We start from the raw sequence: 27,157 nt of genomic DNA on the forward strand, positions 1-27,157 counted from the left end.
GCAATGTCACTGTTCAGTGTAACAATGGGGAGGGGCAGGTTGGTGTCCATGGAGCAGGAACTGAGCCTGCAGGAGCATCCCTGTGCTGAGGAGTGGCCAAAACATCTCCCCCTGCCAGGCCATGGAGAAAGCAGAACCTTTGCTCAGAAATGACAGACACAGATGGGCTTTGGTCAGACAGAATCAGGGGCAGGTTTTACTTTTCACATAATTTTCTGTATTAAAAAATACATCAGTGAAATCTGTTACAGGCAGGGACAGGACTACCGAGTACACAACGTCAATAGACTACTTTCTGATTTTATTTTTGTTAAATTACTTTTGTAACTGCTAAAAAAATAATAATAAAAAAAAAAACAACCAACCAAAACAAAACAAAAAACCTGAAATATTTTTCAAGGCTGTTGATTTTCATCTCTTGAAATTTTAGTGACAAGCTCAAATATCAGACCCTTGTTACAGAAGATGGATAACTGACCAGAGCTAGATAAAAACCATATAATTCTCCTCTTCAAAAATAGCTTGGGTTTCCAGTGAATTTGTGACCTCTGGTCAGCAGAAACACACACCTAGAGCTTGAGAAAACAGAGATACAGACAGTATCTGATAATGTCCTGTCCTCTAAACACCACATGGGAGCTTTACTCTTCCAAAAGACTCAGTAACAGCCAAGCCTTAAAAAAAATCTCTTTCAATTTCCAACACTATGACTAAATCTCTTTGGGTGGGGCGGGATAAAAACACACATGGTCATTTTCTACCACAGTTCTGTAGTCAGAAGTAATACTGCATCCTTTGTACAACACTGCCCGTGTTGCAAAGGTGGAAAGAGAAAGAGAGTGTGTGTATTCCTTTTTGAAATGACAAAGCCCTCTCTAGATTTGCCTTACAAAAGAATCAAAACCATAGGAGTAGGGAAAGAGGAGAAAGGAAAGCTGCCTTAAGGGAAATGAACTTTCCACGCACCACAGTATTCACTGGGTTATATGGACAGACTGCAGAGCTACTGGGCTGGGAAAGGAATTCTGCACAGAGCCCAGGACATCCCTCCTGGACATTCCCCAAAGGTCACTCAGAAGTTTGACCTGTAGCACCTCTTCCAACACAGCTGGAGTTGGTGTGAGCCTGGAGCTGGAGTCCAGCCTCGTGTGACCAGTTAAGAGCAGCCAGAGTTGTCCCTTGGGATGGCCAGTGGCTCCTGCCTTCCTAACATTTGATCCCAGTTTTCAAAAAAAAAATTATAAAAGTGTAGGTGTGGGTGTATTTATAATGGAAGGTGTCTGTTTGTCTCAACCTCACCCCTTTCTCTTGGATCCTCTGGAAGAGCTCAAGGATCTCCACGTGTTCCTTGGCAGCAAGGGCTGCCAGCCAGCAGGCTGGGAAGTCACCTGAGCCACAATCTAGCTCTCCATACCCACCAGTGTGAGGGTAGATTTTACACAACCATTCTTTTTCCTTAGAAAGATCTCACAACTTTTAAAAATCCTAAACAGATAAAGGATTTATGCACCAATCCAATGGGTGAGTTCCACTTGGATTTGTTCTGAGGATTGATCAGTGCTGCAGGACGTTGGGATTTGCAGCTTACACAGCTTGCTTCCTTTGCTTCCTTCCAGTTCCAGTTTGTACATCCACTGTGGTACAAAATCTGCCTGTAGGTGACGTTATCTTGGCTTATTTGATACACATTTTCCAAAGGCTGGACGTATTCACATTTTGGTGCTTCTGATGTGTATTCAAAGGAAAATACCCCACTGCAGTTAGTCTGATAACTCAATATCAGAGTCCTCTGATTTGACTTTGGCAAGTTCTTCGTGTACCTCCCTCACCATTAGAATCCTTGTTAACATGATGTCCAAGGTTCCTGGGTCTATTGGCAATGTGGAATACCAAATGGGGCTGTTGGGAACACAGGAGCGCTCGGGCTGCAGGTAGAACACATCACTCCTCTGCTTCACACTTTCAGAACTGCCAAGGCAAAGGAAACAAAGCTTAGGATGCATTTACAATCTTACCAAAAGTTTAAGAGAGAATCAGCAAAGAAATCAAAGTTACATTGGCATGGCAACACTGTCTCCCCCTTCTGAAGAGAGAACAGTTAAGTTGTTTCCAGGTCAGTCAGCATTAGTTGTTTATAGAAACAAAGAAAATCAAAGTAACTTCTTTACAGCAGTGGTTCTTCAGTGTCAGCCAATTAATGATAGAGTGATAGATGGATTTCACATGCAATCTCTGAGTTAAACTGGCTCTGGGATTCCAGAATTGTTGGAAATGGCCTCAAGGCTTAGACTGGATATCAGTGAAAATTTCTTCACTGAAAGGGCTGTCCAGCCCTGGCACAGCTGCCCAGGGTGAAGTCCCTGGCCCTGGAGGGATTTAACAGCCATGTGGATGTGGCATTTGGGCACATGGGTTGTAGTGCCCTTGGCAGTGCTGGGGAACAGCTGAATTTGATGAGCTTTGAGGGCTCTTGGAACCTAAATGATTCTAAGGTGGTGTTTAAGAGTGAGTAAAACCAAATCCCAGCTTGCCTGGCCATGCTGCAATGCTGAGCCCATCTGCCTGAAAGCCTGACTGACCCCAAGGCAGCTTCCAGGCTCTGGTGGGGTTCCAAGTCCCTCCTGCCTGGTTTTGGGATAAAACACCAAAACAGCAAAGGGAATTTGTACTGCTGCCTTCACCACTGCAGAGGCTCAGCTATGGAATATGCTGGGCAGCAGGAAAATGTTTCCCCAGCCCAAGAACAACTAAAAGCTTCTAAAAATGTGCCAGTGAAGGCAAGGAAGGTAAGAAGAGGGAGAGAAAGAGTCTGGACAGCTGAATGCCTGCCTCTGCCTCAGGAATGGGATATTTGCAGTGAGCTCAGTAGATCCATTTCTGAGGGTCATTTATCTGAGTTTCAGCTGACACTAATGAGATGCTGTTTCATTTTACATGTGTATTTCCTTTGAAGAGAGAAGAACATCACCTTCCACCTGCTCAAGGATCTAACTGAAGTTTATACAGAAACAGGAGAGAAAAATGATTTATATCTCTGTCCTTGCTATAGTCTCCTTCCTAACTCCTAAACACTAGTTAATCTCACATCTCAGCAGGCAAAATTTATCAGGAGTTTTACCAAATTCACTCTTCTCCTGTATTCTTTCACAAGGAGCATGATGTTCCTTGGGTATTAGTTATAATCTCCTCACAAGGATGGTGTATGGGAATTAAGGGAGAGAGAATGCCATGGGCACTGTAGTAATGTCTCACATTTATATCAAAGAATTTATTTATTTAAAGAATACATCTCTCTCTGTAACTCTGTTCTTGACTCAACATCAGTAACAAACAAACAAAAAAGCTGTTTGGGGGTCTCAGAGCAGTGCTGCTGTTGGAATTCCTGTTCTGCTCCCACTGAGGGACTGGGAAAGCACAGGCACAGAAGGTCTGAGTGGGCTCCTTGCCCAAATGCCTGTTCCAATCTACACACAGACCAAAACTCAAGTTCTGTCACTCACCATTTTGATAAGTAGAATTCATAAAGTCGGACTGGGCACCGGAGGGGATTATCTGTGTTTTCAGCCATTTCCACTGCTGTGGGAACCTCCTCATCTTCACTGCGTTTCCTCTTGCCTACTGATAATTTATCTGGACACACAAAAATGGCATCACAGAAGCTCAGTGAAAAGCAGCACATTCAGAAACAAGGCCTGGTGTCTCAGCCCAGCACCCAGTGGTGACTCTGCATCACCCAAACCCACTCCTTGAACTGGTTCTGTCACATGTCACCATCCAACCATGGTCACCTGTGTCATCTGCTGGGTGGGCAAGGACTGCACATCCTACAGGCCAGGTCCACATCTAGAAAACCCACAAGAACTTGCAGGAAAATATGGAGGATAGAATTTTACTTACTAAGACAAATTCATGTAATGCACTGGAGCTCTGAACTGAAGAAGCCAAAAGGATCAAAGATTTCCCCTTCCCAAGTGCCAAAATTAATTGAGAACAAAAATTTGTGTGTCTTTGCCTCTAAGTGCAAACCCCATATTGTTGTTCTCCACTGGGGCTGCTTGGTCTGCTCCCCACAGAGACCCAGGACAAATATGGGAATTAAAAAGGCACAACAAAGGTCTGGACCTGCAAAACCCAAGATAATGAAGTGCTGAGAGAAGAACTTCAGTAAAGGCCTTAAACTCTTGCAGTATTAATAGAGCTTTATGCAAGTTGAGGATGTTATGAAAGACTATTAAACAAATTTGCAGCCAAATCTGTGACTTTAAGTTTTTCCTGGGTGCCTTGGCTCTTTGAGAATTTCTCTTGGAAGCAATGAAAAATACTGCAAATGTATTCAGGATAACAGCATATGAGAATTTCTCTTGAAAGCAATGAAAAATACTGCAAATGTATTCAGGATAGCAGCATATGCAGAACATATTTCTCCCCAATCCTTTTTAAAAGAGAAGCAGACAACACAAAATCACAGAATTCTGTGATTCTGTCATTCAGACCACACAAATGTGACTGTCCAAACACCAAAGATCAGAGAGCACTCACCTGATTCTACCTCTTGTTTTTGAAAGGGTGGGAAAAAACGTAAATATGTCATCTTAGTATTATACTTCAGAGTTCGGGTGCGCCTCATAACGTGGGCAAAGGACAGTTTCAGGTGCTCACTGACATTCTTTAGTTGGAAATATTTGGTGTTGAAGAACAGAAGAGTGTTCAACAAAACGATGGGGGAATATGCACCCAGCTGCTTACACTCCCACAAGTGTTCCTCTTCAATTCTTGAGAACATATAACCTACAAGGAATGGGTAAAGAAAAAAGAAAATAGTTATTTATGCATATAAATCTTTTTTCAGTTAACCTCTATTCATGAACCACATATCAAATCAAATTCACACCTATCATCAGCAACTGTAATCCAATAAAACCAGAATATTGCATGGGCAAACATGAGGGGGAGCATAGAGAACCAAGCTGTGGAACAGCATGATCTTCCAATACATGAAGAAAAGGATAAAAAGGAGCTGCAGACACCAGCAGATTCTCACTAAGTTCTAATTTCACTGTATTAAACCACAGCCAGCCAACTGCAACATGTAATTCCTACAATGTGAAGTATGAGTTTAAAATGTCCCATTTTGTGTATAAACAGCCCATTGTGATTATCCTAAATCAGGAAAGGGAGATGTGGGGGCTTAGAAGAAATTTGTTGTAAAAAAAATATCACTGGGTGCAGCAAACTATAGGTAATTGGATTATTTCTGTATGAAATAAAAAGTTCATTTTTCTAAATGAAAAGGCAGTTTTGGAGTTGCCAATATTAATTCAAATTTCACTGATACTCTAAAGATGTTGTGTGCTCATAGGGCTGGTGTTCAGCTCTATAAACACCATAATCAGGCTTGAAAACCAAATAAAAGTATCTGCAGAATTTGGGAAGTCTTAATTTGGAGTCGAGACAAGATCCCATTGATTTGTTAATGTGATCCCCAAACTCACCAGGAGTATTCCCAGCACTAATAGGGAAATATCAGTGCAGCTGTACACAGATTTTGCAGTACCTCACCTCAAATACAGCATTAAATTCTGGCTAAATTCTGGCTAACTTTTTTTCTGTATGAAAAAAAGAGCTGAAACTTGAGGGATGAAGAAAACTAATGTGTTGAGTGCCAGAATAGAAATATTTTCTTTCTAAGGATTGATCAGAGGCAAAGATACATTTAAGAATAATCATAACTGGTAGAAACAGATATAAAATCCATGGTGTAGAGAGGGGAGACTAATGTGAGAGCCTCAGATCACATTCTCTTCCTGGTCCTGAGAAAATATTAATTTATGATACAGCTTTGTCATGCAGCTATATAAAACAAAAGAATTGTCCTACCATTTGGAAGAATTGTAGGTTCCCAGATTTTCAGAAGTTTTGTAAGTTCAATCATAAACCTGGAATAGGGCTCGGTGAAAATGTTATCTATTCTACCATTCTCAAACAGGTACTGCAAGAGAAAAAAACAGAAATAAAAACAGTTTATGATTATAAAACATTGTGAGAAGATACAGCACATCAAATTATTTTCCTTTCTTATCTCCCAGTGGCTTATGGGGACAAACACTTTGGTGAAATTTCCAGTAAAACAGTAAATCAAATTGTCTGCACGGACTGGGACCACTCCAGTATGAAAGGAGAGGCTCAGCAAGAACTGTGGTTAATATTTCAAGCTCTAGAGCTGTTTTCTGCAAAATCATCTTCCTCTAAATATTTTTGAAATTCCTTTAAATATTATTCTGCCTATAAAAACCAGAATAGTTATTAAGAATTTTTCTGTTGAAATGAACTTTACATGTTAATACCTCCTGACAAGAGACACAGGCTGCTGAAATTGCTCCACTTGCAGCACCAAGGAAGAAAAGTTCTTTAAACTTTTCAAGGAGCAGTTTAAAAGTTTCCTAAAAGGAGTTTGTATCAATGAATAAGTCAAAACTGTGACATAAAAATCCCTGATACTCTGAGAATTTATCAACGGCCCTTTGAATTTTAACTCTTTCTACATTTTGTCCAAACATAGCAAGGAAAAAAATTAAGATAATTCCATATCTAATTAAATAGGCTTTATGTCAAAATAGCTTTTGACTCTTAATCTCAAAATGAGTTTCAGAACAGGACCAAGCAGGCTGTTCTAAAGGAAACAGAAATGTACTGAACATGGAGTTTTAAACATAAATTAGCTTTATTCTAAGTTTGTACTGCTACTGTTGCAAGACTGGTAATAAGGACTTACTACATTATTTTTAGTATTTACTAATTACAATACAGTTATTCCCAGTGTATTTTCTCTGTAAATATTGCCAACACAACAGCTATTTGTCTTGTCACTGAGAATCCTTCCTGGGCAACCTCTTCCACATAAAGTTATATATTGGAAGAACTCTGGGTAATTATTTTAGCTCTAAACCATTTCATCTTAAAACAAGAATTTCTGAGGAGCAAATCCTTCCTAAACATGAAAAATGATCCAAAAAGTTCCAAATCCAAGTTCTTATGTCTAGGTAGAAACACTCAACATCACACTCCTATAAGGACAGAAGAATTTGGTCACTGTGACCATACGAAAATCCATAAAAATGGGTCATATGTGGGACTAAAGCAAACAATGAAATTCTTGCCTCCTCTATAAAGCCCAAGCTGCTCTGTGGGGCTGTGGATGTCCCATAAGTGACCAGAGCAGTTCTGTATTCCTCAGGAGTGCCCCAGTCCCAGAGTTACCTGCTGAATTCCAAGGCACAAGTATAAGATGCTGTCAGGGTCGTATTTTTCTCCGTTTGGTCTCCGCACCTCTTGAATAAACTGGCACAACCCAAAACTCAGCTCAGCAAATGTGCAGGAGAGAATGTCCTCCTTGAGCTTCACAGGATGAACTAGGGTTGAGGAAATGATCAGAAAAATTAATTCAGCACATTAAATAGTCCCATATTCCTTATTATTTCATGTAGGCAAAACTCCTAAATTCCTGTCTCATACATGAATTACCCTGTATGATTAAATGGTGAATTCCTTCCTATCTGTTGGCTGAGAACTGAATGATTTGGCCAATAAAACCCAGACCAGCTGCATGTGCAATCAGTGTAAATGTTACAATGAGTGCTGAGGCTGCAGGAATTTGGAGTCCAGACATGTAAATGTTTGGGAGTCTGCTGAACCCAAAATGTGGGACAGCAAAGGCTGCAATGAGCTCGAGGCTGATAAATGGGTTTCACCCCTCCAGCAGGACTCAGGGGAGTGAGAGACTCACTCCAGGATCAGAAAAAGACCCTGAGTATTTCTAACCATGAGTTGAGTGCAGCAGATCTCACTTCTTAAAGGAAGAGCTCAATGGGACGTGCAGGTTTGGAAAGGGAAGCAGCACAACCAGGAATTGATTGATGAAATGATCTGCAATGAAATCACCAGGCTTGGCTGCTCCACACCTCAGAAATGCCTGCTTGGGAATCTTTCTGGGCACAGTTTCCTGGAAATGACTGTAATATTTACTTCCTTAGCCTCAAGAAGAAAATATAGTAACTCATGTGAATACTCCTGGGAAATAAACCCCAGCTGCTGTCATGGAATGACAACAAAAATTCCAAGTAAGAGATGAAAAAGCAGATCTCATCCTAACTAGAATTTTTCCCTTTGCAGGTTTTTCTTATCATAGCTCTGCCATGCTCAGTTCTTTAAACTGCAGAAGTATTTATTATGCTCAATTCTATTCCTAATTTAAATTCTCTGCTTGACTCTGAAAATTTGCCCACAAAACTCAGTGCAATGATGTAAGATCTGAGACCAGGGAAAGGGGGAGTTAGACACTGCCAAATCCCAGTTCTGCTGGGCTTTTGTAAAAAAAATAAATTAATCATTGGAAAAATAAACAAAATGGTATTTAATTGTCATTGTTATCTATCCCCTCTGTGAGACATGAGGAGTAATAACATTTCAGGCAGGTTGCAGCACAGAATGGGCAGATTTTTGAAATGTTTCTTTCCAGCTGTGAAGCCTAGAAATAAGGTGTTAAGATTTTGATGTTGGATCAAACAATTTTTTTACAGCAAACAGTTCTGCTGACCAACAAATACTTTGGGAATGTGCCAGCTACAAATAAAATGGATGGGGCCAAGTTGGTGCTGTCAACTTAGAATTATGGCCTGATAGATCTGTAATTTCATGGTTCTATAATAGCTCAGAAAAGCTCTGCAGCTGCATAAAGCATCTGTGCTGCAAATGAAGAACTACTGCATGCAAAGGAAGGCAATGTGGAGATTTCTAATGCTTTAAAGACTTTTTTTAAAGGAAACAGATCAATTGAAAGTGTAATAGCTATGATTTTTAAATGCATGGAATGATGCAAGACAGAATTCTATAAAATTTGTTTTCTACTAATGGGCACTGCAAAACTCAGTGGTATCTAATCCAAATTTTTACCTGAACAATGAATCAAACCAAATGCTCTTCAACTAAGTAGTTCTGTTTCCACTCAGAGACAAATTTACCTGAAAACTTCAGGTCCCCTTGTTCCTCCTGTGCATTTTTCCATTGGACCCAGTTTTTCCAGGCATTTACCCCATACATGTATTTGAGGGTCATCCCAGAAACAGAGCAGCCAGGGTAGGAGCCCTGCATCAAACCCCGAGGCTCCACAGCAACCACCGACTTCTTCCGTCCCTACAGGCAAACAAAGACACCCAAACCAAGCAGAATTTCATCAGCTCCTCATCCATGGATGGTTAGATTAGTGGTTATTTCAAAATGGAAGGGATTTGTGTTGTAGAAATACTTCCTTACCCTTCTTTTTGGCTGGGGGAAGCCATCCCTGTGTCTCCGTCTCGCTCGTGAACGTGAATGCAAACCCGGTCCTTTACTGAGAGGGTCAAATGAGTCTGGAGTCAAATCAACACCATGAAGAGTTTAATCACATGATTTAGCAGCCCAGGTAGAAGTGTCACTGTCACTGAGGTACTATGGGACACCTTACAGCTGACAATCACACTTGTATATTCAAGTAATCCTGAATATTTTGACTAATTTAGCAATCCGTGCATTTGCTGTTTAAAGATGGTAAATTCTCAGTAGGACAAAAAAGCCCCCCAAACAGTGGGTGCATTTATTCAGACAAATATCTTAGCAACCACTCCACATGGATTATACCCAGGGATACAGAAATGATGAATTCAAAGGAGGTAAGCAAGAACTTCCTGCTACTCCTGTCAGAGGCTGTCTTTAAAGACAGCAGTAATATTCTAACAATAGTAATATTTTATAGATGTGATCAACTACTGCAGCTTTAAATATCCACTGTCACTAGATGAAAATGCACAAGCAGGCTGCTGGGACAATGTTCATGCAGAGAATTGTGTGTGCTTTTATAAAACAATGAGTTTTTCTTCACATGACACCGACCTGATGGGAAATCTGCCTCCAAATCCTGTTCCACATCACCTTTGGAGAACGGCTTGAGCTCTGGATCAGGCTCTGGCAGGGCATTGGATCTTAAGGTGTAGTGATTCAATTCCTCCTCCCAGCTGTGAGGAGTGGACACTGCCTCTGATTCCAGATCTCCACTGTATGTGCTGCCCTGGTCTGCAACGAGAGGGACCACAGGCACCATGTGCTACAGGAAAGGCAGAACCAGGAGGTTGCAAGAAAAGATGCAGCAGGATCAAAATCCATTTGGAAAATAAAGAAATCTGACTGACCTTTCTCAAATATCTTGGGGTCCAGGAAGAGCTCGTGCTCAGATGTTTGAGATCCTTTAGAAAAAAAAGGAAATCTGTATCTACACATGGCTGACAGTTTGCACAACTGATATAAAATACTTTGAACAGCAAAAATCTATGTATTAGGTGATAACATGAACACACATGCTGTGCCTTCTCCTCCACTGCAGCTCTCCTAGCAGCTTTCTACCTTGCTTATGCTATTGCAGGGGAGACAGAAATCACAACTAATGTAGGTTTGCTTTTCCAAAGGCTTCCATCCCTCCCTGATTGTTATCCAGTAGGATATTTTGTTTATCTTTTTCCAGCTTGTTTCACTTTCATTACATGGATTGGTCGCTCTCCAACAAACTCTGACCTGCCTCACCCTCCATAAAAAGCCTGATAGGAAAATTTTCTTTCAAGGCAGCTGCTCTGTCTTCTTGATTTTGACTCTTCCTTCTAACACATGATGTACTGATCTGGAGGTTTCCACCTCTGGTAACCTGTCCCTGTCACCACAAGTCAAATCAGCATGTAGAATGAGGGAAAGGGAAATTCTGTGGTGAGAGGACCTTCACCTCACTGCATTTCATATCCTTTTTAAAACCACCACCTACCACCATGAGAGTGTGTTTTATCTCTCTCTGCATCTTCTGCAATCATTTCTGCCATCTGAAGGAGATCAGCTTCAAATGGATTAATGGAAACCTTTTCCTTGTTTTCCTGAATGTTTTCAATGATCTTATCAGCATTGTCCGGGGTGCTTGGGATGAGCATGGGAACTGGTACCTATGGAACAGGTGGAAAATGTCAGAACATACTTAGGGGTGAAGGGAAACAGCAAATACACCTCAGGAAGTCCCTCCATTTAGCCTTATGTATATTTTAGGACTACTAAAATGAAGTTAAAAATAACTCCAGACTGGACAGCTCTGTACTCTCCCTACAATTTGGTAGTTCTGTGTGATAATGTTTAACCAAATATGATGTAATAAGGAGGAAAATGGCATCAAAGACTCCAAATATCACTTGCATGAGCAGACAGAGCACCCAGTGACACAGTGAACCACTGCCTTCTGTAGTGAACAGCATCATAACTTACACAGAACTGCAGCATAACTTACAGGTATTGGCATTCCCAGGGGAACTGGTGTGTACTGGGTGTAGAGGTGGAGGGGCACTGGCACAAACACTGGTACAGGAACAGGTACCACAATGATCTGGGGTTGGGCAGGTGCTTCTTCTCCTTCTGTTATAACAAAAACAGACCAAAAAATGTTGGAAAATACCATACAACAACCTGAAAACTAGTTAAGGTTTAATTATACGTTCAAAAATACTCTCTGTTACATAAATCATGTATTCTCTCTCAACTGCAGTACAGACAATTCCAACAGGGGTAGGAGATCACACACCCACCTGTCTGGCATTCTTTGTTTTGTGTGTGAGGTTTGCAGGAGGTGGCCTTAGTCTGGGTGATTGGCTTACACAATAAAGCTTTGTTTTTCAGAAGCCTGGGCGGTTTTGATGATGGGAGCTTTAGGGCATCTGTCTGGGTACTTGCCTGTTTGGAAAACACAAACGAGGGTCGAGTCAGTATTGGTTTGAAAGATAACATAAGACTAGAGTTTGTTCTATACTAGGGGAAGCTGAACAATTTAAAACTGTATTTGCTGATAAAAATGATCATTTAAAAACTACTGCAAAATAAGCTTGCTTATTTGGTGCTTTCTGGTCTCCATCTTAATTTAATTTGATTCAACAATAATGCTGTTTAAAGCTAATTTTGCTAATAAAGCTTATTTTGTTAACAGTGCAGTGAACAAATCTGCAAGAATATTTGGTTTCTGTAGTCAAATAACTGCTATAAACTTTTGACCTTGGAATTTTACTGATGGCAGAGATATGAAGAGGAATTATGTTAAGATACTTTTGATGACTAAAAGTCTGCCTGATACAGACACTGATAAAATTGAGTAAACTAATGTGAAACCACTGAAAGCAAATAAATGTAAAAAAGGAACAGCAATGCTGGCAGCAGCAGTATCATTTCCTGATACACACAGACTGACTATTCATGCTTGTACTAATGTCCTGCTAACTGTAATTTGCAGTCATGCATTCAAATAACAGGATCTGTTTCAAGAGGGAAAACTCATACTCTAATTCATAAATGACACTCCAGCTAAAAGCAAAGCTGTCAATCTTCCAGAAACTAAAGCTACATAAAAGCATCTCTGATTTTAGGAGAGTTGCAGGATGTTACAGCACAAACCTCAAAGAGCTCAGGAATAGGGACTCTCAGAGTTATCCCCAGATAAGTGGTGACAGTGGCTCCCCACAGCTCTGTCACCACACTGCCAGGGGCTGGGAAGGAAAATGAAGCTGCAGAAGCTTGGTCATGTCAGTCCCAGCAGCCCAGGCTGGTCCTTTTGCTCTTCTATCCCACTTCTGGGCACAAAAGGCAGCCTCAAGTGCAGAAACCACACATGAATTACTTGGGAACCACAGACACCTCAAGAGCTACAATCTGAGCTACAATCCCAAGAGCTACAGTCTTAAATTTTGCTTTAAAACATCCAATCTGTCAGTGGACACAAGACTTTTGTACCATCTAAGTTCTATGCATTTTTTTAAAAGCATCCACAAGCTGGATGAATTTTAGTTACAAAATGATAGTGCCAAAGTCTTGGATACTTTACTTGTTATTTATACAATCTGAAAAGTGAAAAAAGTCTTGTAAAACTTACATCTCCTATTGTTTTTGCTGTCACAGTAGGGACTGCACCTGTGAAGGAAAAAAACCATACAATAACATGTCTACTTCTCATCAAGAACAATAATCCATATTCTGCCAAGGTCAAAAAAAAAGAAATCCAATTAAAACTCATTCCCTGATGTATGTACATAAATTTAAGTCATTATTTATCCCTAGATAAAGGAAGGACAAAAGCAATCATCTGCAGTGACGTGAAGCATAATGAAGAGGTGGCCGCTGTTCTCAGTAAAATCCCTGAGCAAATATAAATGTTCAGGAGTAGAGATGTAAAAGTACAGGCATGGTATTCAGCTGCCTTACCCTGTAAAACATTGTTGGAGTTAACAGTAGGCTGGGCAGCTGGGGTGCTTGCAAGGGACACCACGTTTGCTATGACAGGGGTTGAGTCCTTTCTTAAAGAAGGAGGGCCTGAGGAGGAGGCTGGTGCCATGGAAAGGTTTGCTGGACACAGTGGACAGAAGAAAATGAGAAGAAGCAGTAAGATAATTGAGAAAAAAAGCATTTCTGAAACAACACCCACCCTTGAGATCTGTCTCCAGATGAAAGAGGCTGCTGTGTGAGAAGGGGATGGAGGTGTCAGGTTGCAGCATTTCAGTTTAAACAGGAGCTAGTTCCACAAGCAAATCAGGCAAGAAGGGAAAAGAGCTGCCACCAATGTAAGCAGCAGATTGCACCGAATTGAAACAATGTGCACCATGGCCTAAAAACTGACAGTTCATATTTTATTGGTTTTGGGTATCCTACTCTTGCAGCCACTCAGTGGGAAATTATGCCCTTCTTTAGGATCACTGATATTCCTGCTTTTCCTTTCCCTTCCTGTCTTTGAGGGCCTTTCATCTCTTTGTGTCTCTACAGAAACTCACAGTTCACATTCCTGTGGGCTTCATTCCTACCCTCATTCCCATTCCACCTGCTCAAGGAAACAGCTACAGCACTTGTACACCTTGGGATTGATAATTCCCAAGAATCAACACTTAATGCCACAGAAATGGGAAGTCTTCATATGCCTACAGACGGCACAGAAGCGGCTGCTTTAAGTGCATATATAGGAGTCTGTATCTAAAACCCTTAAGTCTACTAATTTCATTGTTAAAAGAATATTAACATTCTACCATATCTTCTTGGTGTTATGAAGACAAGCTAGATATTTAATATTTAACATGTCTGCGCTAAATATCAGTAGATTTTAGCCCAATGAAACAGCTTTTTGTTTCATGAAATGGGAAGTCTTCATATGCCTACAGACTGCACAGAAGTGGCTGGTTTAAGTGCATATATAGGAGTCTGTATCTAAAACCATTAAGTCTACTAATTTCATTGTTAAAAGAATATTAACATTCTACCATATCTTCTTGGTGTTATGAAGACAAGCTAGATATTTAATATTTACCATGTCTGCACTAAATATCAGTGGATTTTACCCCAGTGAAGCAGGTTTTTGTTTCATGAAAGTGACTGAAAGCAAGTGTTTTTGCTTCATCTTCTTGAAAATTTGTTTGGTACACAAAGCAATTGCATTTCACACCTACAGAAGTTTGAAATGGTCTCAAGCAAGAGTGATCTAAACCAGAGACCACTCAACAGCAACAGAAAAGCTCCCCAGGAGAAGACAGATCTTAGAGAGTTCACTGAAGTGAATTTGCAGATAAATATCCATTTCACTGCCCCACACATCAAAAGGCAACACCATCCTCAGGCTGCTTTACCTGTGTTGTTTGGGAGTGGAGGGTCAGGAGCACTTTGCTGTTTACAGAACAGCAGAATACAAAGCAGATTGCAAAAATGCTTCATCTCCCCTTGCCATTTGATGGACTCGTTGAGTTTACCTTGTCTCTTACAACCATCACACTTTGCCATCTAGGAAAACAGTGAGGGAGAAATTGAGCACATCTGGAAACACCAACAAGGGGTAGAGGCATAAAAACCTAGAGGATGTGAGAATATAGCTTACCTGGTAAAACAAAACAGTGAATTTAGACATGCACTCCTCTGAGCAAAACTCCTCTGTTTTCCCCCCAAAGTGATTCTGGACCAGTTTGGGGGAGGTTTGTAAACAGTAACTGCACATTTTACAGTGGTTTCCCCAGCGCTTGGACAAGTCGTGTTTATAGAGCAGTTTACAGACTAAAAGAAAAACAGCAAAATTATTCTTTAATATCAATATGATAATCCCTCAGCACTCCTAATTCCTGTACTAAGTGATGTCTGTAATTATTCATTGAAACATACCATTAAAATGTAAAGTGTGAACAGGGTTCTGTGTTCCTAAACATAAAAACCAGATTCCTAACTTAAAAATATTAGATTTCTTTTAGTATTACTGATAATTTTTAGGCAAAAACACTTGTGACTTGATTTCTTTGAGGCAGGGTTTTGCCCTTTCTTACCTTCACTACAGAATGTTTTATCTATGCCTGAGACTCTCACTGTCTCCTTGATAATTTTCTCAAACCTGCAGTATTCACACAAAGCCATCATATTGCCCTTCTTCTTATATTCATCACAGCAGGTCTTCCCACAGAACTGGAACATTTTACCCTGCAACACAGCCAGAATGTTTTGGTTTCAGTGTTTGAATGAGTCACATCCCAGATAATACATTTAAATTGTTAATAGAAACGCAGAAGAGTATTTATACCCTTAGAAATCAGCAACAGAGCACTGGCAGATGATTCTCCCCATTTAGTTTTATAATAAAGCAAAATTTCTTGCAGAAAGCCCTCACCAATGGTCTTTGTCCTTGGATTAAAAGGTACAAGAGACAGGGATGTGTTTATTTAGACAGGCAATTGTTTGGTTTGGGGTTTTTTTGGAGTTCTTTTTTTTTCTGGTTTTAAGACCATAGAGATAATATCAGTATTAATTTGATATTGGTTAAAATCAGTTTTAAAACTCTCCACAGCAGGTCTGTGCAAGCAACAAAGCAGTACTGACAGATCAGTGCACATAAACAAGAATTTTTTGAGTTTCTGTTGTGAAAAAAGAGCTTTGAAAGCCCTGATCTTTATTACCTTGTAGTCAAGCAGTTCAGGTTTGGTGGCAAATGATCTGTTACAGTGGTGACACTTGATTTTCACAACAGAACGAGTAAAGGTGACCTGCTGGCACTGGGCTGCCAGTCTCTGGAGCCCTGCTGCTGCTGGGCTGCTGGTGGAGCTGGGGGACACAGTTGAGGTGGTGCCAGTGGCTGACACTGTCCCCGAGGAGATGCTCACAATGACCTGGCCCTGAGACAGGGGCACCACTGAGGAGTTCAGCCCTGTAGGCTTGTTGAACAGATTCTGTGGGAAAACAAATAAATAGGTTTTATTTTACGTGGTTAAGTCTTACACCTGGGTATTTCCACCATCAATTTAGCATTCTGTTAATTCAGCTAAAAAGAAATCCTAGAATGTCACACCTGAAAAGCTACTACACAATTGTAGCTGCAAAAATTTCGTATGCTCCCATCTGACATAGCCAAGTGATACTGAGGGTTTGCTGAGGTTTTACAGCTGTTGCATTGAACTTGAACACCTGAGGGTGAAACAGAGAAGAAAAAGTGATTTATGCAACATCAAGTTGTATTGCAGCTAATTTTGCACAGTGCATACAAAAACAGAGTCTGAGTGATGAGCCAAGGCACAGACAGAAGCCCACGATGATGTTTTCACAGATTCAGAAGCAGACACTGCAGCTGCTGTGCCTGGTGCTTGCCAGAAATTTAATTAATCTCCCAGTATCCCTAGGATGTCAGTAAGCATTTTTCTGTTTCCACATGAAAAATAGCTGAAAATGTTTGCCTAGCTCCATGCAATGTTGGGTAGAGGTAATAAAGCTGATCACCCCAGGGAACAAGGGCCAGGAGAGTCCCAGCACTGGGATGTCCACACAAGAGGTTTCTCTAGCTGGAAAACCCACCAGCTGCACTTGCCAGAGCAAAAATAAAATAGATTTAAGATTGGTTACCATGTGGAGTTCCCTAAAACCAAAATTGAAATAGCTGTACTGTCACTGCTACATTTATCTACAATAGAATGTCCTTTCATTCCCATCTCAGCACTTAAAAAACACTTAAAAAACCCTTAAAAAACACTTCCCACCCTCCCAAAAAGAATATCAGCCTTAACTTTCAAGACAAATAAAGCTGGGATATGAGCCACAGGAAATGAAGCTTCTATGGAAGTAAAAGGATGAGCTTACCTGAAGAAGTGACCAATTTTACTCTGTATGCTGACAAACAGTTAACAGAACAAAACAGTTCCATCTTCCCCAAGTTATTTGTGCCCTCCACCATCTCAGCTGAAGATCTCAGAGATTTACACAGTGTGCAGGGTGTAATTTTAGCTGACTTCTGTGGAAACAGGGAAATTGTTTAATTATGTGAAACTTGGCATTTTTTATTAACCTGGAAATTGTCGTTAATATATAAAATACTTATAAAACGTGCTTGAAAGAGAGCTTGTTTTACAGCTGTGTTATTTATGGTGCAGATTCATTGATCTGAGCTGTGGTTTGAGCACCTGCCCAGGCCACTTTAACCAGTACCAGGCTCTCTGGGTACTGCAAACACTCCTACAGGTACCAGCACAGATCTGCACCCTGTACCAGACAACTTCCAACAATTGCTGAGGGGATTGACATTTTGCTTATGGTTTTTAATGCATCAGCTCTGTAGATAAACAATATTCCCACTGAAGAGATGAGGAAACAAGGAACAGGGAGAAGCAGGTGCCCTGATGATGTTTGATAGCAAAATGGGAAAGAGATCCTTATTCTAGTAATAATCACAGTTTTCAGTGTGTGGTCTACAAACACAGGAAAAAGCTTGATTTTCATAAATACATTTTCTGTGTTTAAGATTTTTTAAGGTCTTTAAGTTTGGAAAAAACTTTTGAGAATTAGTGCACCAGATTATTTTAATATGACAGCCTTAAAAATGCACTTTGTTCTACCACCAGCTATTCCAGCTCTTCACAGGACAGAACAGAATACAAGCTTTTAGGGATTTTAAAACACCCACAAACCTCCAGAAACTATCAGAATGTACCTGACAATTGAGTTGAATACTATTTAAAAATCAATTAAAAATAGATTTGACTTAATCTTATAAGCTTTGAACATACTGTATTTTCAAGAGAATTATCACATATGGGGTTTTGATGTGTGATATAAAAGCAGCATGAAAATGTTTCCAGCTTATTTAATTTTATCTCCAGATTTGTTTCAGAGGACAACTAATTCTGAAGGCTATTTTCTGGATGAAATACATTTACCATAATTTTTTTTTTTTTCTTCCCAATGTCCATCTAAGTCTGAAATTTCTTCCCAATGTCCATCTAAGCCTGAAATTTCTTCCCAATGTCCACCTAAGCCTGAAATTTTTTCCCAATGTCCATCTAAGCCTGGAATTTCTTCCCAATATCCATCTAAGCCTGGAATTTTTTCCCAATGTCCATCTAAGCCTGGAATTTTTTCCCAATGTCCATCTAAGTCTGAAATTTCTTCCCAATGTCCATCTAAGCCTGAAATTTCTTCCCAATGTCCATCTAAGCCTGGAATTTCTTCCCAATATCCATCTAAGCCTGGAATTTCTTCCCAATATCCATCTAAGCCTGGAATTTCTTCCCAATATCCACCTAAACCTGGAATTTCTTCCCAATATCCACCTAAACCTGGAATTTCTTCCCAATGTCCATCTAAGCCTGCCCTCTGGCAGTGGGAATCCATTCCCCCTCGTCCCATCACATATACCTGCTTGTAACCTGTCACACATATGGAACTGCAGAATTTTTTGGACTGTCCCTCTATCTGCAGGATGTGACACTGGCCAGAGCCACTGTAGCAGTATCCCCCACAATATTCACAGCAGTTCATGGTCAGGTTGTTGGCCGAGCGGAATTGGGAGAAGCAGGCGTCGCTGCAGAGCTTGTGCACCACGTTCTGGTAATTCACCTCATGCCTGATCTGCAAGGAAAGGAATAAACAGCAAGGACAGGAAGAATTTCTCTGGTCATCTCTGAGACAGCAAGTTGTGCTGAGCTAAAATTTAAATGAGGAAAATTGAAATTACCACTGCGTTCTTCTGGCACATGCTGCACTTGCTGGAAATGCTGTTGGTGTGGATAGTGACAATGGGTTTCCTTTTCAGTTCATATGTGGACAGACAAGACTGGCTGCAGAAGTCTTTACTGAAGTCTGTGTTGTCAAACTGGGCAGTGATTACATCCTTTGGATTTAGAATTTCTCTGTGGAAAAAGAAAAACAAACACAGAGATAAAGGATTAATGTGAGATCCATGTCAACTTGCTTATTCTGGAGACTAAACATTCTCCAGGAGAGGGTGCATCCATTTAACTGAAACCTTGAATACATTAACTACCCATGTTTTCCTTCATTTTAGGGATTCATAAATCTGTTTTTCTTTAGAAGAAATAATGCACAAAATACTTTTTGAAAAGGTACTCTTGTTAGCAATTTTGAGAGTGCAATGACATTTTGAAATGGCAGGTGGATGCTGGACCTTTTGAAACACAGTTTTTCATATTTGGCTCATTTAAATATAAAAAAGAGAAGATGCATTCTGCACCACAGAGGCTTTTAAATCTATGTGTGTGTAAAACCCAATTAAGGAAATGGAACTGCAAGCAGACAGACCAATTAACACAGAACAGCATCAGCCACCAATTTTTGAAGGGAAGCATAAGAGGAGCAGCACTACCAAAGCAGCAAGGGGCACAAGAGCAGAACTGAAGCCTTTCATTATCTGCTTGAATATCAATTATTAGTGGAACTAATAAAAGCACTGTCCTACTTTGAGCAGCTTGAGCAGGTTTTCTTGGTAGAAGCTGGTGGGCGAGAAGCTGGAATGGTGTATCCAGTGAGGCACAGTGTGGAGCAGAAGAGCTGGGTTGAGCCTTTCCTCTGGTAGGCAGTTTGTCCCTTCTGCAGGATTTTTTTACAGCCAGAACAGGAAACCCGAACAGCTGTGCTTGGAACTGAGGGGAGCATTTTACTCATGCCAGAGGATGCCACAGCAGGCTGGAAACCTGATGACAGCTGTGGAACTAAAAAAAAACCACACAGAGAAAACACAGAGTCAGTGTTACAGATCCATTACAAAGAACTCACTAGTGTGCAGGGGCAGGCACAAGCTCATAGTTTTATTTGGGTTGTCAGGATCTAGAGGAGAATCAAATAGCAGATGAACTCTCCACAAATGCATGCCCTGGGCTGGTTTTCTGCATAGCAGATTTTTATAACTACTCTGAAGATGGAGAATGCACTTTTAACTTCCCTTTCATGGAATCACAGAATGGTTTAGGTGGGAAGGGGTTTTAAAGATCATCCATTCCACCCCCTGGCAGGAGCAGGGACACCTTCCACTATCCCAAGTTGCTCCAACCTGGCCTTGGGCACTGCCAGGGATCCAGGGGCAGCCACAGCTGCTCTGGGCACCCTGTGCCAGGGTTTCCCCACCCTCATAGGAGAACAATTTTTTTCTAAGATCTAATCTAAATCAGCCCTCCTTCAGCTTAAGACTATTGAACACATTCAGTTCTCCTATGCATTTTACATTCAATTTTCCTATGCCTCAATCCACAATTATTTTATAATCTCAATTTCATTCTCTCTAAACCAAACTAGTTCTTCATTCCTACTGGGATCAGACACAGCAAATGAAATGCAGAGTGACCTGCAGTATTTGCAAAGGTGACACATTTTACAGATTTAAATGAAATTAGTCTTGCCTATTCCTTACCAAGAGGATTGCCACTGACTGAAAATACAGCACTGATTTTCAGCTCCCCTTCCTGAGATTTTGGCTGTTGGCCGTACTCCTAAAACAAAGGGAAAGAGAACAAACACACAGATGTAATAACAGCTTACATGATTCCATTCCTTCACAATGCTGCATTGAACCTCAGGGAAGAGTGGCTGTCCTAAGCCTGCTCCAAAGGCTGGGTGACAAGTGAGCAGCACAAACAGCTCCTGCTCAGAGCAAACCACACCTGAGGGGGCACAAATGGACAGGTGGGGCTGCCTGCTGCATCCCCCTCTGCAGCTGCACTCCAAGACACCTCAGAATTGAGTAAAACTTAAGGAAATCTTTGCTTTCCATTCCAACTTTCCAGCTGGAAGTGCCCCTGTTCTGGGAAAGAAGTTTTATCTTCACATAAAGGAGGATAGCAAGGAAATAGAGCTGGGAGGGGAGAGTTCTGTATTAACCAGGAGTTAAAATCATGGAGCAGCCTAAGGTGAAGCTTTACAGCAGACCAAGGCTGGACCATCACAGTCCCAGCTCCAGCATGAAGGGAATCACCTCACATTTGGTACAGGATGAGAAAATCCCTGGCCAGCTGCTGCTGGAATAGCTGACATGCTCTAAATGACTGGCTGAGTCCCCAGCAGCTATTCACACTGCCAGCACATTTCCTGCCCCTGCTCTCCCCAGAAATCTGAGCCAGAAAGCAGCTTGGAACACTCCACATGGAAATCTTAATAGGCTGAAGAACATAATCTCTTGGAACTCCAGAGATGATAAGATTTAGCCTACTTCCAGTCGTTTGGGAGTAGTGAGGCATGATGTCATGTTATGACTGAGCTAAATTCACAGTTGCTGCCTGGCTGCCAGGGAAACCAACTCAGAATCACTAAGCAAAAGGAAGCTTTCCCTTTCCAGTGGCAGTGAAATGCTCCCCCAGCTCCCAAAATCCCACAACAACCTCCACTGAGCACTCCTTCCTCTCACTCCTGTGGGAAAAATTGGAATTTCTATACTAGACAAGCAAACTATTTCTCAGCATGTTTCCCAGGAGACAGGCACTGGTATTCCTTGACCATGTGAACCATCAGACTGAAACAATCAAATCTCAGGTTGAGAAGCTCAAAGCTGGGTATGGGCATGCTGTGATGAGATTCTTAAGCACCATTTTTATTATTATTATTATTATTATTTAAAAATTAATCATTTGCAGACACACAGTTTTTAAAGCATTTTAACTGTAATTGTATCATTAGTCAAGAGTAGGAAAAGAAATGGAGGCAAATCCTGACATCAACTGTGCATGATCAAGCAGTTTCACAGCAGCTTAACAGTGCTGAAAGCCAAAACCCTTCAGCTCCAACTATTGGTTACAGCAAGAAATGCTCTTATCTTTCAGGAAATATTTTTAAAAAATCCATAAAATCCCCCCCATAATAATTCCAATCTAAAGCAAAACAAAATGAACTCAGTTCTCCTACTTTTCCAGTATCAGGCAGAGTTGATAATCACAGGATTTTACTCCAGGAAGGAATTTTTTGAACCATACGATATTTGACATTTAATTCTTCAAGTCTTCATTTTTACTTATTAATATGATCTTTGATAACCACAGACATCTCGCCTTGCATTCCACACAAATCCACACAGCAGATGCCATCTTGGGAGGACAAAAGAAGAGACAGATTTAACTAATCTACACGTGGTTTGACATTCTACAGGTGCAAGGAAAAATAAACCCAAACAATCCCACAGAGACTGAACAAATCAGAAGGACAGTAAAATCTGAAGTTGCAAATATTTTACTTATTCAATTGAGAGTATTATGGGAAAAGAAGAAAAAGTGCTGGGAAGACAGGCCCAGAGAGCAGAGGAGCTTCAGCAGAAAGACAAAGACTGATGCTAAAAACTAACACCTGCACAGAACACCAACACTCACATGTTGGTACAAAGGGATGCATCATTTTGGGAAGTTTTGCACACTTTTAACATATAAAATCTGACATGTAACCCAGATATGAGCAGTGAGGAGCCAGGAATTGCAGCACAGCTCATTCCCCTGGTGTTACACATCAAACCAGAGGCACAAAACTTGGCTGGAGCTCAGCAATCCTGCCCCCAGCACTGCCCAATCCACAGGTCAGACCTTCTCCAGGTTGCAATTACTGAGTTTTACCTGTATCATCACAAAAAGTGTCAGTCTTGAATGAGAAAGTCACTTAAACACATACTTAAATTGACTTCACTGATGTGTAAGTACTTAAATATTTTCCTAAGTCCTTTAAGTGCTAATTTAAAACAAGAACTACTATGCTTGCAAAGGCAGCTTTTAAGAAGGAAGTAGCAGCACTAGCTGCTTTAATTAATATCTCTAATTATGAGCACTCATAAGTTATTTAACAAAATGTGATTTACAGTTTATTTCCTAGTTAGATAAAGTGTCTATGTAGCCACAGATTTAGTTACAGAAGTTTTAGAGCACTTGGCTTTGTTTCTAACTGAAAAGAAAAACATTTTCAGAGACAAGGTAACAAGACATCAAAAAGTTGAGGGGGGTGGGTAATTTTTTTGTAGTAGTGTAAGAGGGAAAAATCCTTCTACTAAACTATGTTCTTCAAGTTAAATTTCGGTCAATAAACCAATAAATGGCTGAATTTTTGTTCAGCTTAAGCGGTCAGCTGTCAGACCAAAATGAGAAATGCAATGGGAAACTTACCTCAGAATTACCAGGTTCATCTTTAATTTTGTCTAATAGTCCCTGCTGTGGGGCCATAGCTTTAGCATATTCGTCATCCAAAGGCTCCTTCTTAATTCTAATATTTGGTGCAAAGGAATTCCCCAGCTCTTGTCCAATAGATTCCTTACTAGAAAATAGGTAGCTAGACTCCTGAAACAATAATATGAAAAAGAATTCACCCTCCTGCATCTGCCATGAGGAGTTGGGCTGCTGCCAAGGGGAGTTTGTGCTGCAGACCAAGAGATTTGGGTCCTGCCAAGGTGGGAGAAATGCTGGGCAGCAGCTGCTGCCTCATCCTCCCTGCAGCCCCCTCTCTCATCCCACCCCCAATGCTTTCCACTCCTCTGGGCAAAGCAGAAAACACCCAGCTCTGTAAGTTGGTTGTTTGGGAGTGTCTCCTGTGGATACAGCTGCTCCCTGGCTCATGTGGAAAAAAAGCAGCAGGTCAGGTGGATGCATCCAGCTGTAGGTTCGGCTCACCGGTCACTCCAACCATGCTGAACAAGAAAAGTGGCTACCAAAAGAATCCTCAATCCAAAGAGAGGCTCAGGAAAATTTTACAAAATTATATGTACTGTTTAAGTAGCAAAGATGTCTAAGAGTCAGAAGATCAGTTTCCTTAACACTCAAATTTACACTCAAATACAAAATACGTATTTTGAATTATTCCAGCATATTGCTGCACTTGCAAAAGTGGTTGAAAGATCTATAGCTTACCCTGAAGTTAGTTTCTGGAGTTTGTGGCGCTAACTGCGTCCGTAATGTTTCTTCTACTTGATTATGAACTGAGGAAAACATATACATTAAATAGAAATGAATACAGGTTCCAATGCATTTCCTTTAAAACTATCAGAGTCTCATCCTGCTCCCCAACCCCAGTGGCTGACAGCACCTCACCACTATTAAACTACTCCCTTTCTCCTCCCTGTAGGAAAGGTGGTAATCCCTAAAGAGAATTGGCTCTTTTAAAATTATTCTATTGGATCATCATTTTCCCATTCCAGCAAAATAGTTGCAGGCTTCCGATGCAAATTCTTCATTCAGAATTTTCCACACCTCAGCAGGTTCTGAACTCCCCTGTTTTGACATTTAAATCACAAAATACTTTTCAGAGCAACATCTTCCAGCTTTTTCTTTGCTGTTCTGTTCTTTTGCCTTTTCCCCTCTTCTCAGGAAATAGCATCTTCTGCTTTTTTAGAATATATCATTTAAAAACTTTGGATTTGCCTAGATATTGGATATTTCCATGAGCATTTATCATTCTGGTTTCAACTACTGACTGCTTTACCTGATCTTTTAACTGCATGTGTTTACAACTTTCTGAAATACATCTTATGTACAGAAACATTCTTCCCTTGACTTCAAACTGAAGTTACAAGTAGAGATACATCTGTAACTTTATTATTAAAGATATCTTTATTGCTTCTCTATCATTGGTGCCACCTGGAAGCACTGATTTGAAGATGCTGTTGCTGAACATTTAAAGTTTAAACCACAAAACTAGAAGCTGTGAATGTGAACAAGCAGCCAGGAGTGCCTCACGTGCTGGCTCACCCTCCCTCTGCTGAATAAGATTAAACCATGTGTTCCTGCTTGGTTATTCTTAACTCCTTCATTCACTGCTCTGCTGTAACTTTCAGAGCTTGGGAAGACAAAAATAAATGTGTGGGCAGCAAGATTATGGAGACTGTCAAATGAGAAAGGGATTTTAGGCATCTTTGGTTCTTCCCATGTTGGCTGGATGAAGTCCAAGACACAAGTATTGGAGGAAGAAGGGGAGCAGTCTCCCAGGAAAAGCAGATTTCAAGCTATGTTCTGGCTTAGTTCCTGCAGACACTAACTCCTTTCTAGCAAGCCTTTCCCTGATACTATCAAATCCACACTGCTTTAAATGCCTAGGCATTAGTGAACAATTGGTGTTTTGCTCAAAAAATCTTTACTGGCCACTAACTTAACCTAAACTTCATCACCTTTTCTTTTAAGAAGCTCCATGGTCTATAAAAACCAGTGAGAAAAACCAAAAGGAAGCTTGAATTGTCACCCAGCTTGGTTTAGGAAACCACAACAACAAAGGTTATGTTGAGGCTCTGTAACAAGCTGTGGAGGATGAGACCTCCCTGACATTGCCAAGCCCTTTGAAATCCTCCTCCTAAGACAGTTCATTGGATTTCAGGGTTCTTCATAAAATGCTCCCCTACACACAGCTCTGCCTGTTCTCTTCAACAAGGTGATGTTTTTAATAATTAGCCCTATTGCTGATTTCTGTCTAATTCTTTCTTCCTCTTTGCTGGGCAGCCAGCTCTATGATGGCAACAGTTACCTGCTTTGTCAAGAAAACTGCTTTTCAATCTAGAATCCATATCTTTAGGGATTTTTTCCAATCGTTTTTCACGTTCTTGAAAATGTCCTTCTCTATTCTTGTCCTTGGCTGAAAAAGTCTCTTTGCCATTATCTCGTGTTCTGCTAAAATCTTTTCGAAGTGATTTAAATACAGGGCCCTGCTCAAAGGGGGAAGTGAGATCCTTCTGGATTGCATTCTGAACCTGAATTTCTTTTTCACTGTCCAGTTCATGATCTGGAACTCTCTTGCCCTCTTGCAGATGATCTTCATCATGAATTGCTGAAGAAAGAGTGTCTTTTGGAGTGAAATTCTGCTCATCTTCGTTGTCACTCCCAACAACAGGTATGCCTGCAAGATCCCCAGAGTTCAGAAAATAATCATGATCATCACCCTGCAGTGAATTCTCAGCTCCTGCTCGGTTGGGTGCTCCGTAAGACAAGCTGTCCAGGGCAGGTGCTAAGTTGTGCTCAGCGTCCTCAGACATCTCTGCATCCAGAATTTCACCACCTAGGGAGAAAAAAATCTCAGTGAACTGTCAGAAAATTGACCAATTTCACGTGTAATGAAGGTGTGAGTGTTCTAATCTGGCTGATGCTGCAATTCCTTGAATATTCTCAACCTTTTCATGCCAACATGACTGTGAAAACATTGCTGACATAGAAAGGGTTCAGTTGCCCTCACCACTCTGAAGCAGAAGCTGAACTGAGTAAAACTAACCAAAGAAAGAAAAAATATTAATTTCCATTCACCTCACTTGGAGCACTTGTGGAGAAGGCAATGCAGGAGGGAATGAGCAGGAAGGGCTGGGATGAGGGCAAGACAGTCTTGTTCAGCAGCAATGACACTTCCAAGAAAGGCTTTGTGAAACTATGACATTAGAGAATAAATAGAAATACTTACATTTTTCTGTAATATCAAATACCGCATCAGATTTATCTTCAAACTGTAAAAAAGGAAAGCACTGTGTCATTGTCTTGGTCAGCTGCCATGTACTTTGCTAAAAAGTATCTGATCAAAACCAAGCTGAAGGATCACAATTCCTCCTCCTCCTTCCTTCCTTGCCTCAAGCAAATTTTTATGAATTAAGACTGAGAAGCCACACTAACCCTAATGAGTTCAGAATGCACAGAAAATGCACACAAGGAAAATTTAGAAATAGTGTTGCTTCCCAGAGGAGAGAGGAAAGGGAATGTCAATTTTCTCTACTACCTGGGATAGCAGTACCAGGTCAAGGCCACAGATTCTGCCCTGATACTCCACAAGCCTTCATTCCTTCTGAACATAAATAAAAACCAGGAGCTTGGGCAGCTCCCACTGCCATGGGCTGCACAGG

At 40.8% G+C, this 27,157-nt stretch overlaps 1 protein-coding gene across 1 annotated transcript; it reads right to left on the bottom strand.

The window, feature by feature from the left end:
- ZMYM4 (zinc finger MYM-type containing 4) lies at window positions 1-26,323 on the bottom strand. The gene is made up of 27 exons (XM_058819930.1): window positions 25,804-26,323; window positions 24,201-24,268; window positions 23,463-23,633; window positions 20,744-20,822; window positions 19,796-20,048; window positions 19,055-19,229; window positions 18,736-18,948; window positions 17,185-17,335; window positions 16,403-16,518; window positions 16,014-16,283; window positions 15,390-15,540; window positions 14,954-15,126; window positions 14,709-14,859; window positions 13,303-13,443; window positions 12,974-13,011; window positions 11,643-11,787; window positions 11,348-11,472; window positions 10,841-11,012; window positions 10,221-10,274; window positions 9,925-10,104; window positions 9,310-9,404; window positions 9,018-9,189; window positions 7,258-7,409; window positions 5,878-5,989; window positions 4,540-4,788; window positions 3,501-3,630; window positions 1-1,968 (listed from the first exon to the last, which is right to left on the bottom strand). The coding sequence occupies exons 1-27, from the start codon at window positions 26,306-26,308 to the stop codon at window positions 1,761-1,763; spliced, it is 4,449 nt and encodes a 1,482-aa protein (XP_058675913.1). The 5' UTR covers window positions 26,309-26,323; the 3' UTR covers window positions 1-1,760.
- Between the last annotated feature and the right edge of the window lie 834 nt (window positions 26,324-27,157).

This window comes from Ammospiza caudacuta, chromosome 25 (assembly GCF_027887145.1).
Source record: "Ammospiza caudacuta isolate bAmmCau1 chromosome 25, bAmmCau1.pri, whole genome shotgun sequence".
NCBI lineage: Eukaryota > Metazoa > Chordata > Aves > Passeriformes > Passerellidae > Ammospiza > Ammospiza caudacuta.

Coding starts and splice junctions, on each gene's coding strand:
- ZMYM4 (XM_058819930.1), bottom strand. CDS start 26,308: ATGTCTGAGGACGCTGAGCACAACTTAGCACCTGCCCTGGACAGCTTG. Junction 23,634..24,200: donor CTCCAGAAACTAACTTCAGG/GTAAGCTATAGA, acceptor TTATTGTTTCAG/GAGTCTAGCTACCTATTTTC. Junction 10,105..10,220: donor CCCCAAGATATTTGAGAAAG/GTCAGTCAGATT, acceptor CTCTCGTTGCAG/ACCAGGGCAGCACATACAGT.